The 12,655-nt window shown below is 36.9% G+C and overlaps 1 protein-coding gene across 1 annotated transcript in view; it reads left to right on the plus strand.

The window, feature by feature from the left end:
- LMNTD1 (lamin tail domain containing 1) overlaps positions 1–11,962 on the plus strand; it is a 31,854-nt gene extending 19,892 nt beyond the window's left edge. The window contains exon 9 of the mRNA XM_023755541.1: positions 11,738–11,962. Coding sequence (XP_023611309.1) covers positions 11,738–11,962 — 225 coding nt within the window. The remainder of the gene's footprint in view (positions 1–11,737) is intronic.
- Positions 11,963–12,655: the final 693 nt, after the last annotated feature.

Below are 12,655 nucleotides of genomic sequence, written 5' to 3' on the forward strand. Positions count from 1 at the left end.
AAACGAAAGGATTCGGTATGGCCGAGAAGCTTTTACTGTAGTTGTTTGTTTTGTGTGGTTTTTCCAGAGAAGCTCATTGTTGTCTGTACTTAAGGTATTATTTTGCTTTCTTGTTTTTTATTTTACAGGAATAAAAAAGCATCTCATTTCTGGGGTAGAAGTAATTTGTATTTGGGAACATTTGATGGAGCATTATTTTGGTTTGATACACTAGCCTTCTATGTCGAAATTACATTTAAACTAAGTGACTTTCAATCCTTGCTTAAGTATACAGAGGCGAGGAGGCCCCATCTCTGTCACCTCATTCATCACCGGGGCGGAGTGGCTAACACGGCAGGCTCAGCAGCATCTGCCCCTGTCTACACACCATCTCGTGCAGCCCTCCCGATGCAGCCCGGTTCCTCTGCCTCCCTCCACTAGCTACTTCATCATTATGGCAGCTGTAAGTGTAGAAAGTAGAAAGCACTAGAGAAATTTTGCTGGTAAAAATTGTTCTGCAACCTCAGTTTTTAAAATATACCTTATGTCTTGAAATATGTCATTGTAATAGCTCATTGAAAACTTGGACTTAATAAACAAATAATACCTTGGGAGGGGTTTTTAACCTACTTGGTTTAAGTTACCATTAAATAATGTTCTTTTTAAAAAAAAATGATTTCAGAGAGGAAGAGAGAACTAGAAACATCAATGATGAGAGAATCATTGATTGGCTGCCTCCTGCACATCCTACACCAGGGATCGAGCCCGCAACCCGGGCATGTGTCCTTGGCTGGAATCGAACCCGGGACCCCATCCACCACTTGACCACCATCACCCAGCCTCTGCTCCCCCTCCCTCTGGCCATGACCACACTGTTGTCTGTGTCCATTGCCTCTGAATATATGTACTTTGGCTAATCTCTTCACCTTCTTGCATCCAGTCCCCTCCTTCCCCCCTCCCACATGCTCCTCCCGTTTGACCTCTGTCAGTCTGTTCCAAGTATTCATGTCTCTGGTTCTGTTCTGTTCATCAGTTTATGTTGCTTTTGGAGCCAGTTTTTGTCTTCCCTGTTGTATGATAAACTTTCTAAGGCTGCGAAATAAGGAAATGTCACGCCTTTCCTTTTTGCCCTACATTCTCATTCTGTCCTTGTTGATGGATAAGTAAGAGTGCTTGAAATCCAGAGTCCCTTTAAATACTCAAAAGCACAATTCTGCAACTATGCCAATATATTTTAATTCCCATGAGCCACAGATTACTTATAGCATAATAGAAATTATTCTGGTTAGTGAGACTGCAGATGCTCTGTAGTTATGGATCTTTTAAATGGCAATGAAAGGAAAGATTAGGAACTTTGGCTTCTGCTATTTCGTTGATAAATGGCCTTCTAGTGTTTAACTAGTCACTTCCAACATTGCCTCATCATTTTTTTTATGATAATATCAACATCTAAGTAATTGAGGAAGATCTCAATGGCTTTCCATTTTACAAGGGGTGTGTTTAAACTCTTTCCCCAAGAGCTGATGACAAGGTGATTTTTTGGTCAAGGATTCCTTTGGGAGAATATCCTTCTCTAGTTGACATTTTTTGCTGCCCTAGTCCATGACTGATACATTTTATGTTTTCTTGCTCCTTTTTCTGACTAGGCTTTAGTTCATTCCTTGGTTTAAGAATAAAGCTACAGCCACCTAATCTCTAACTTGTTAGTATCCTAGACTCTGCTGGCACAAATGACTTAATTGTAATGCTCCACAAGCCGACTGATCTTTTAATGGTCCCTACCTACATCTGTGTACCAACCTTTCCGTTTTTCTCAGATTGCTCAGATGTCTAATTTCTTTTGGCTCACCTCTTTCTAGAGTTTTTCCTAATCATCATCATCTATTTTCCGAAGGTCACCTACTTTTTTACAAGTTCACTCTCTCCATTTCTCTAGCATCGTTAGCCTTTAACTTCCAACTTCCTAAAAATGGTTACAAACTCCCCATTCTTCTGAGAAGCTTTTTTCTCAGGCACTTCTTTTTGTTTATTATGTTTTTATTGATTGGAGAGAGAGAGACATCAATTGGCTATCTCCTGCACACCCCCTACTGGGGATCGAGCCTGCAACCCGAGCATGTGCCCTGATTAGGTATTGAACTGGCAACCTCTTGGTGCATGGGACAACATTCAACCGACTGGGCCACACCAGCCAGGGCATCTCAGACACTTCTTAATAGGATATTGGGACTATAAAGGGATTTTTTCCAACCACCTCTTTTTAGAGCAAAAGAAACTGAAGTCTGTAGAGATAAGTTACCAAAATTCACCTAGTAATCAACCACAGAGCCAATGCAAATCCCAACATCTTTTAACTACAAAGAATTAGAAAATCCAGCCTTGGCCCTACTGATGTAATCTCCCAGAGGTTAGAGTTGTATCTGCACTGGTACCCGTTTCCTCCAGTGTAGCCCTGAACAGGATATAGTTGAAATGTAAAGTATGGTATGTGAAAGCTGCCACAGACATTAGCAACCAGCACTTCTGCAATTCAATTACCCTTCACTTTCTGTAATCAGAAGGGAATGTACCAAATATCTAATCTAGATATGAGTTGGAAAGGGGTCATTTTATTATACACAAAACAAGGATTTTTGTTGTTGTTGGTTTAGGTTGGAAAGATATTTTTAATCCTCTCATTAAGTATTGAATAATAATTTTGGCAAAGATTTTTAGCTTTTGTTAAAAATTATTACTGCATTATTACTTTGCTTCACTACTGTGGTCACAAATTTGTTCATTGATCCCCTGTGTGGGAGATTTGTTGGTAGGTTTGATTTTTTTTAACCCACCCTGTTTTGAAAAGTTTCAGGCCTCTTGAAATGACTTACTTCTGTCTTCTGAGAGCTTCCATCCCCATCTGGTGGTATCTTTAGGATTGACCATCAGTGTGCCCTCCGAATATTTCCTCAGCCTTTACTGGGAGCAAAATCTTACTTCATCTGTCAGGGAACAACTTCTGTATTGCAGTCAGCTCCTGAGTCTGGTGTGTCTGTTCATAGAAAATTGTTCAGAGATTAAGTCATCGTTCGGTTCTCATTGGAATTCATGACCATTTGTTGGTAACTTGTAATGCTATGCACTTGTGTAGCATTTCACGGTTTTCACATGATCTTGTTTGAGCCTATGAGGTAGATAAGGCTGACATTATCTCCATTTTATGCTTGAAGACACTAGCTCAGAGATACTCAGTGACTAAACTAAAGTCACTTAGATAGTAAATGGCAGAACTAAGACTAGAATTCTAGGTTCAAGCCAATGCTCTTCCATTCCACTCTGTCCACCAAGCATTGGCATTTGCTTGTCTTTGTCTTTATTGCTCCATTCACGACTTGCCTAAAAGGAAGAACACCAGACATTTAGAAGTAGGGCTAGAAAAAGGTATGTTTATTGACGCACCAAAAAAAGACCCACTTGGCTACCATGAAATCTTAAGACTACTCCAAACAGCAAAATATATTCAGATCCTATTTCCAAAATAGCTAATTTAACAGAGTGGCAGTCATTGGTACAAAAAAAAAACAACAACAAAAAACCAAAGTTCAATCTCTGGGGTATTTGACTGCTCCTCACATTTCTGTGCTATGACTGATTAAAACCATGTTGGGTTAAAACCATAGTTGGATTCACAGCTCTCATATCCTCTCTCTACTCAGTACCAAAGAATTGTGGGAGCTCTGCTGTGTGAGTAATGCACAGCATGGGTGAGTGCTGCCATGGAATGCTGCAGAAACAGAACTTTCCACAAGTTAGAGTCAGAGAACTCTGGAAAATCCAGGTAGTTTCCCTTTGTGTCTGCTACCAGTCATATGAATTCTCGGGCTTGCTAGGAAACAATGACAAATTGAGGATAGATTATAAAGAGGGAAGAAAGAGCAGGGCAGAATGGGACTTGGAACATATCATCGCCACTATTCTTAAGAGTATGTAATTGCATATTGCTAAGAATGCATCAAAATTGCGAACACCAGATAATAAATTCATAGTCAGTAGAAGTTCATCTACCTAGGAACCACCCTTGTATTGTGTTTGGCACTCCTAATAAAGTGCTGAATGCTTTTCCTCTAAGATGAGGAACAAGACAAGAATGCCTACTATCACCACTTCTATTCAACATAGAATTGGAAGTCCTACCCACAGCAGTCATACAAGAAAAAGAAACAGAAGGCAACCAAATTAAAAAGGAAGAAGTAAAACTCTCATTATTTGCAGATGGCCTAATACTATACATAGAAAACCCTAAAGTTTTTACCAAAAAAACTATTAGAACTAATAAGTGAATTCAATAATGTTGCAGAATACAGAATCAATATGCAGAAATCTGGTGTGTTTCTATAAACCAATTAAGTATGATCAGAAGGAGAAATTAAGAAAACAATGCCATTTATAATTGTATCAAAAAGAATAAAATATATAGGAATCAATTCAACCAAAGAGGTGAAAGATCTGTACTCTGAAAATGATAGGATATTGAAGAAAGAAATTGAAGAAGATACAAAAAATTGAAGGATAAACCTTGCTCATGGATTGAAAGAATTAATATTTTTAAAATGTCCTTACTACCTAAAGCAGTGATGGCGAACCTATGGCACATGTGTCAGAGGTGACACGCGAACTCATTTTTTTGGTTGATTTTTCTTTGTTAAATGGCATTTAAATATATAAAATAAATATCAAAAATATAAGTCTTTGTTTTACTATGGTTGCAAATATCAAAAAATTTCTATATGTGACACGACACCAGAGTTAAGTTAGGGTTTTTCAAAATGCTGACACGCCGAGCTCAAAAGGTTCATCATCACTGACCTAAAGCAATATACAAATTCACTTCAAGCTCTAGTAAAATGCCAATGGCATTCTTCTAAAAATTAGAATAACAAATCCTACAATTTATATGGAACTGCAAAAGACCCTGAATAGCCAAATAAATCTGGAGAAAAAACAAAGTGGGAAGTATCACTCACCTTGATATCAAACTATACTGCAAAGCTACAATATACAGGGTGTCCCAGAAAATGCATACACACTTTAACAGCTGATAGCTCAATTTTGAAAATAAAAGTGTATTTTGATAAACACTGCCTTTATAATTATTCAAAATGTGTATACATTTTGGGGGACACCCTGTATATACATATACAATGGAATATTATTCAGCAATAATAAAGAATGAAATCTTGCCATTTGTGACAACATGGGTGGACCTAGATGGTATTATGCTAAGTGAAATATGACAGACAGAAAAAGACAAATACTGTATAATTTTAGTTATATGTGGAATCTAAAAATGAACAAACAAACAAACAAATGAATAAACAAAATAGAAATAGAGCCCTGGCCGATGTGGCTCAGTTGGTTGTAGTGTTGTCTTGTACACCAGAAGGTGGCAGGTTCGATTCCTGCTCAGGGCACATATCCAGGGAAGAGGCAACCAATCAATATTTCTCTCTCACATCAATCTCTCTTTCTCTCTCTCTCTCTCTCTCAAATAAATTTTTAAAATTTTAAATTAATAAAAGAAATATGCCCATAGATATAGGGAACAAGATGATGTTTGCCAAAGGGGAGACTGGTAGGGAGATGGAAATAAGTTTAAAAAGAAAGAAAGGAAGGGTGTGAACATTTAGAAATTTGTCATTGAACTGGTTGCCTCAGAACCATATTGATCTTCATATTTAAGACCAGAAATATACATTATGCAAGGAGTCAAAGAGCTCTGCACATCATAAATTACCATTAAACCTGTAACCTAATCAAGTGCTCATCTTTCAGAATTGAGAAGGATTTTAAAAAATTAATAATTCTTTCATCTTGGCAAAAGTTGAGGTATCACAGAAATAATTTTCTCCCTCCTGTTATTGTTCTGCATCTCTGAGTATGTTCAAGATTTGCTATTTCCAAGTCTTAGTTTAAGATAAGTGTGGTGGAAAGACTCTTAACATATCTACTTTATACTGCTATAACAATACAATTTCACCATATTAACAGTGTGCATTATTGTATTGCCATTTTATTTTTTTGTTCAGGACAATGATACCCAAGTATAGAGAACATAAGGATGCCTGACATGTCGTAGCCAGCCTTCATCACACAGGACAGGAAGCCAGTAGCAAGCAAGAAAGTGATTTCTTTTAGAAAACATAATTCCTCAGGACTTTACTATAACCATTTCTTAAAGAAGATTATAGACTTTGTGGACAAGGTAAAACATTTTTTTCAGCTGTTAAAAAGAAAAACATTGGTCAAAAGCAAAACCAACACAGTCTTCATTTTATGCACATGAAGTTCCCCAATCAATAATTTCAGTCTTTTATACCCTGCCCAACTGTTGGTCTACAACTTCTGTCATTTCTGCAGATGCACTTTCCAAAAGCACCTGTTTCAGGAATTTTAAATCTTATGGTCTGTGGATTCACTACACTTGGAATCTGTCCCCTTAACACATGGATTAATTTAGCTTCCTGATGACTGGCAATAATAAGTGAAGTTTCTATGGAGTAACTAGTTGGGAGTTTTTAAACCTCAAATCCAGCCAAGATAATATCATCTTCCAGTTTGTGATAGTAGGTACATGGGATTTTCCCCATAGATAGGAAATGAACACCAAAGGGCCAAGAATGCTTTAATTAAATAATCTGATAGAGTTCCTTTAAAAAAAAAAGCATTCTCATTTTTAGCTTACTCTATACCTATAGAAAGTATAGAATTTGAGAAAATAACAAAATATGCTCATTTTTAATGTTGACCCTTACTGAAGTCAGAAGGTATGATTGTTTCAGTTTCTGAGCACAAATCCTTTCTATAACTTGTAACCCTGCCTAATTTAATATAATTTATTTTGAGTTGATATATGTGTATTATATAGCATATGCAAGAAGATGCGGCATATACAGTCTTGAAATGTGAGGAGTGAGAAAAGTGAGGATTTCCCCCTAATATCCGTTTTTAAAAATAAAGCAAAGAAAATTAACCCCAAAATCAACAGTGACCATTGAGTTTTATTTTAATACAAAGAAACACCATGAGCTAAAGATACTTTATTTTTAAAAATATCATGTGTCAAGGGACTCAAATATATACTTGTATACCAATGTTCATATCAACATTATTCAGAGTAACAACCCATGTGTTTTTTTTAAATCTGGTGTATACATATAACAGATTATTCATCCAATAAAAAGTAAAATTCTAATATACACTACAACATGGATTATGCTTGAAAACATTATACTAAGCGAAATAAGCTAGACATAAAAAAAACACACAAATATTCTATGATTCCATTTCTCTGAGGTATCCAGAATAGGAAAATTTATAGAAATGGGAAGTATAATAGAATTTACTAGGGGCTAGGGGAAGATAGAATAGGACATCATTGTTTAATCTCTTTTCAGGATGATGAAAAGGTACTGGTTATAGCAAGTGATGATGGTTACACAATATTGTGAATGTACTTAATGCTCCATAATTGCATACTTAAAAAATAGTTAAAACAGTAGGAAAAATCTCAATAACAGCTAATTATTATTTTTGAAATAATAAAAAAAGTCATATGCCAGTCCAAAGCACCTGAGAATACATATGTTGCTTGACAAAATAATTTGTCATATACATTCTGGTTTTATATAAAAGGGATTCACATTAATTCCTGCATAATGATGTAGCTTAAATATTTTCTAGTCACCAGGTCACACTGATCACAGTATTTCTCTTCTTTGGACACTTCAGAGTAGACTTGCACATTTTCAAAAAACTGTCAATAACACCTTATGCCACTTTAAACCATTAAGTATGATCTTGGAATCACATGTTGGCTAAATTATGTAGGCTGTTCTGGCTTTTTCATGTTACTATAGAAACTGTGTAGTCATGGTGTTGTGAGGAGACTATAAGGGTATCTGAGAGTGTACAATAAAAGTTAACTTATTCAATGGTTTATAATTTCTTCCAGCTGTCTCCATTTGTGATTATCGTGTTCACATTGGGAATATAAACATACAACTGAAAGGGCTCTGTTAACCATAGCCAATAAACAATCTCACCCGTGACAGACTTCCCTCCCAACCTCCTTCCCGCAAAGATCTGTAATAGAAACACATGAAGAAGTGGCATGTATGGTTCAGGTGTTTCCAATTAGTTCCCTCATAAGCAGAGGTTTCCTAAATCCAAAACATATTTCAGCTCAAGTCGTGTTCCTTATATTTGAAGATTGTGTAGTTCCAGGAGAATTTCATCTACGTATCTATGATTCATTGACACTTCATCAATAACATATTTCCTCTGAGCTCTTCTCCATGATCATTTCCTCTCTGGGTGGTCAAAAATATGGTACACTTCAGTCTTGCTCTGCTTTTGTGAAGCTCACTCTTAGAAAGTGTGCAACCTTTGGCCCTTGCAAGAAAAAGAGAAATAAATGCTCACTGCTGGGACTTGTAGTAGATTCCTTGTCAGTTAGGTCACCTCAGAGTGTTCTAGCACAATGCCTCCTCTATCTTCCTCCTCAAGGACTGGCAGTCTCTCTAGAATGGCACAGCTGGGGAAAGATAGACCCATCTCTGATGGTATAAATCATTACTTGTGTAAATGGTAATACTCCAGCAAGACTATTGAGGGATTACAAAAAAAGAATGTGGGTTTGGGGCATGTTGTTTTCCTAAGGTTCTGGGAGTGAAAGTTCTAAGATTGATCCTTTGGGCCTCAGCAGCCTTAGAGAGCACTGAGTTTTAGTTTATGGTCCCAGAAATATAACACTTAATTATTGCCCTCTGCAAATTAGCATCAACACTTTTTATAATTACTGTACATGAATTGTGAGGATTGTTTCACAGAGCATTTGAAAAATGAGCGTTGTTAAATAATATTCACTGTTAGGGAAACAAATTCATCTACAGATCGATGAACTCGATGAATTACAGTGCAAAAGAAATCCAAAACTTACCTACTGCTGAATACCCCTCAAAAGAGGTAAACATTTCAAGCAGATTCATATTCTCCCTCTCTCTCTCTCTCTCTCTCTCTCTCTCTCTCTCTCTCTCTCTCTCTCCATCTCTCTCTCTTACACCCACACACATACTTTATGGTTTTGGCAGGAAATAGTAAAAGATACGCGACAGGATAAACATTGTTTTGATGATGTAGTGTTTTTGGTTAATTGTCAATGAGCTTTGCAGAGGAATCCAAATTTTCAGATCAGCATCAGGGCAAGAGTTCTATTATGGGGTAAACTCCTTACTATTATTGGGATTTCACCTCAAGTTCAAGTCTAACCATCTGAATAAATTTAAAATGTGTAATAATTATATGATTTTGTACATAAGAATCATATAGATTGTGACCACTCAATTATCTTTGTTTATGAAAATACTGACTTGAAATATATCTTTATAGATATATTCACAATACATTTATAATTTTTAGAATACATTATATGAGAAAGCAGATACAAGTAGAAATTTTGTTTTATTTTTAGAGGAGTTTTACTTACTATTTTACGTTTCTTAGGCTAAAGACAGTATCAGTATGTTGAATGCCATGAAATTCCTGCTTGTTTATATTTTACCACAGTATGAGAAAATATAAAGCTTTCGGAATTGCTTGAAGCAATAGCGTCTGTTCTAAATAGGTTGTGTATGCATCTGTATTGTGGTCCTGAGAAAGAGGGTAAGTTTTCTTATGAGAGGTCAACATGATTGCCAAGTTACCAAATTTAGCCTGAATATCTATAGATTGGAAAGGTAGTAATAATAATGTTCTCTGCCTTCTACCTGCATCACCCATCATATTTTATATTAGTCAACTAATAATTAACTTGAGTTCAGGTCCAGGAGAAACATAGCAACCATGAGCAGAAATATCATAGGAACTGTTTTTTCAAGTCCAGGAACTACAAGAGGTTTGGGGATGAGTGAGGGGTGGGGAAGATATCCACTATCAACATGGCTCATTCACAGTGCGGGAAAATTGGCGCTGGCTACATGTTTATGTTCACATGGACTTCTCCATAAGGCAGCTTGGGCTCTCTCATGCAAGGTATCTAGGTTCCTACAGCAAGTGGCCTAAGAAACAGGAAACGGAAGCTACTTGTTTTTAAGATCTGGACACAGAAACTGACATAGCATCATCTGCCCTGTTCTATTAGGCAGTTACAGAGCCTAGATCTAAGGGGAGGGAACATAGATTTCTGCTTCTCTATAGGATGCCTGTCAAAGAATGTTATGGGCTTTAAAACACCACCACTATGTGTACATCACCAGGAAAATACATGCTGTTTTTCAACTTGATCTTGCCTTTTAATCTCAACTAGGAATGTCTGTGCCAATCTTGGAAAATAAAGTATATCCCTGAGTTCAGTTGATAGACCCATTGAATTCTGATGTTTCAAAGAATCACAACAAAGCTGTGACCTTCTTATCTCTATTTGGGGTATATTGTGAGTGTAATTAAAGCAAAGGAAAGCTGTTTAAAATATTGCCCTGAAGCAATAATTGGCTTCAGAGATTATAAATGACCTCTTAATTTCTTGTACCACCTTTCTAGGCCCCTCAACATCTTCCTTCTGCCTTAACTCACTAAAAATCATTGTGGATTCACTGGAGCTATATCTTGAAGGGCTTGTAATTGTCTGTTTAGTTTATATTTTGCAAACTTATTTTCCCCTGTTGTGCATTTTTAACCACCAAATATTTTTTGAGCATATATTATTATATGCTAAGCACTAGAATTTAAAAAATACATGGTACATTATGGGAGTCCTAGACCAGTGGGAAACATATTTGTAGTTAAAATAATCAAGGAAATACTACAATAAAGCCAATACAAAGTCCTGCGGGGTTTTCAGAGAATGAAGAATCCTGATAGGTGCCATGGAGCTGATTTTAAGAGAAAAGTTAGGGTGCTTCAGGCAAATGGAGAAAAGAAAGGCTGATCAGTACATGTAGCAACTAAAGGAGAGGCCCGGGTGGTTTGGAGAAACGGTCACTTATAGTGTGAGTTTACACTATTGAATGAAAAAAGGGACAGGAAATGAGGCTTGAACCGTAGACTAGGCCAAACCATGAGCTTTGTGTTCTGGAGCCAAGTACTTGAACTTGCCCTCATATGTTATAGAAGAGAAATAGCGACTCCAGATTCTCCTCTGGAATCTGGTAGTACCTTAATTAGATAGCAAGAGATGGAGATAGAATTTGTTCCACCATAATGTGGTTATTTTTCCAAAAAACCTCAACTTTGCCAAACTTGCTTTATGTAAGACTTGCTTAAGAAAAAAAAACTTCAGTGAGGAAAGAAAAGTAGTATTTCTAGCTACACATATAAAGTTACAAAACCTATAAATCATTGAGCAATACATTATTTAATCACATCTAGCTTCAGCTTCCAAGTAAAGGTCTGTCTTTGCTATCAGCATCGGCCTCTTAAAATTATTACCTTCATCATCCACTGTTAGAACAAAGCATACAACCAAAGAAGAGAGCCCTGGTTTATATGATAGGTTCCCCACCCCTTGTTCGAAATTCAATGTTAAGCCAGTATCAATCTGGACAGTGTAATTCACGTTCCCTAATTAATAAATGACATATTCTCCAATCTCCATTATGAAAATATGCTATTGGGAAATTGCCATGTTCATGGAGCTTTCTCAGGAAGTGAGGAAGGTATCCTATGAAGGGGAAAGATGAATTGAAAAGTTGAATTATTCTAAACACATGTTACAAAATTTCAGGCAAAAACTTCTTGGGGGCTGGAGAGATATTCCAATTTTAAAAAGATTTTTGGAAAATGTGCTAATAAGATTGATCACTATGCTTTTGAAACCTGTCCCACTAGTTTTGCCAAAGTGACTATCTGCACCACCGAGCTCACGTTACTTACTGCTCAAGATCCCACAATGACTCTTACTGCCTATAGTTTGAAATCTAAACTGAATTCTAAGGAGTCTTCTGGTTGATATCTGATCACAGTATATCGCCTACATTTCTACAATTACTGCCTCAGTCAGTATCTTATTTTTATGTAAATTGTCAATTTCCTAAATGTTCCTAAGGACTTCTACCCCCATCATGGAAAAGACCTCATCTTTCCCAATATCTCTGTGGATTGTGGATTGTCGCTAATGACCTGCTGAATTCTCCAGGGGCCATTCTTGTCTTGCCTTCTTCGTGTACTGTCCTTTCTCTGTATTACATTACCACCTAGAATCCTCCACAACCTAAAGCACTTCCTGCACAAGGCTGTAAGTGTCCAGCACGCATTGCCTTGAAGCAATAGAGAGGATTTATTTTTTTTAATATATTTTATTGATTTTTTACAGAGAGGAAGGGAGAGGGATAGAGAGTTGGAAACATTGATGAGAGAGAAACATCGATTAGCCGCCTCCTGCACACCCCCTACTGGGGATGCACCCGCAACCAAGGTACACGCCCTTGACCAGAATCAAACCTGGGACCCTTCAGTCCACAGGCCAACGTTCTATCCACTGAGCCAAACTGGTTAGGGCATGGATTTATGTCCTTTAGTCTACAGCATAGCAAGTAACTTAGTATTGAACATGTGACACCTCTGTTTTGAAGTCTTTTAGGCATTCTCAACTCTGGGAATTTCTCAAGGACTTTTCCCTCACAAAAGGCATGTGGCCCCATCA

This window comes from Myotis lucifugus, unplaced genomic scaffold (genome assembly GCF_000147115.1).
Source record: "Myotis lucifugus unplaced genomic scaffold, Myoluc2.0 scaffold_78, whole genome shotgun sequence".
Taxonomy (NCBI): Eukaryota; Metazoa; Chordata; class Mammalia; order Chiroptera; family Vespertilionidae; genus Myotis; species Myotis lucifugus.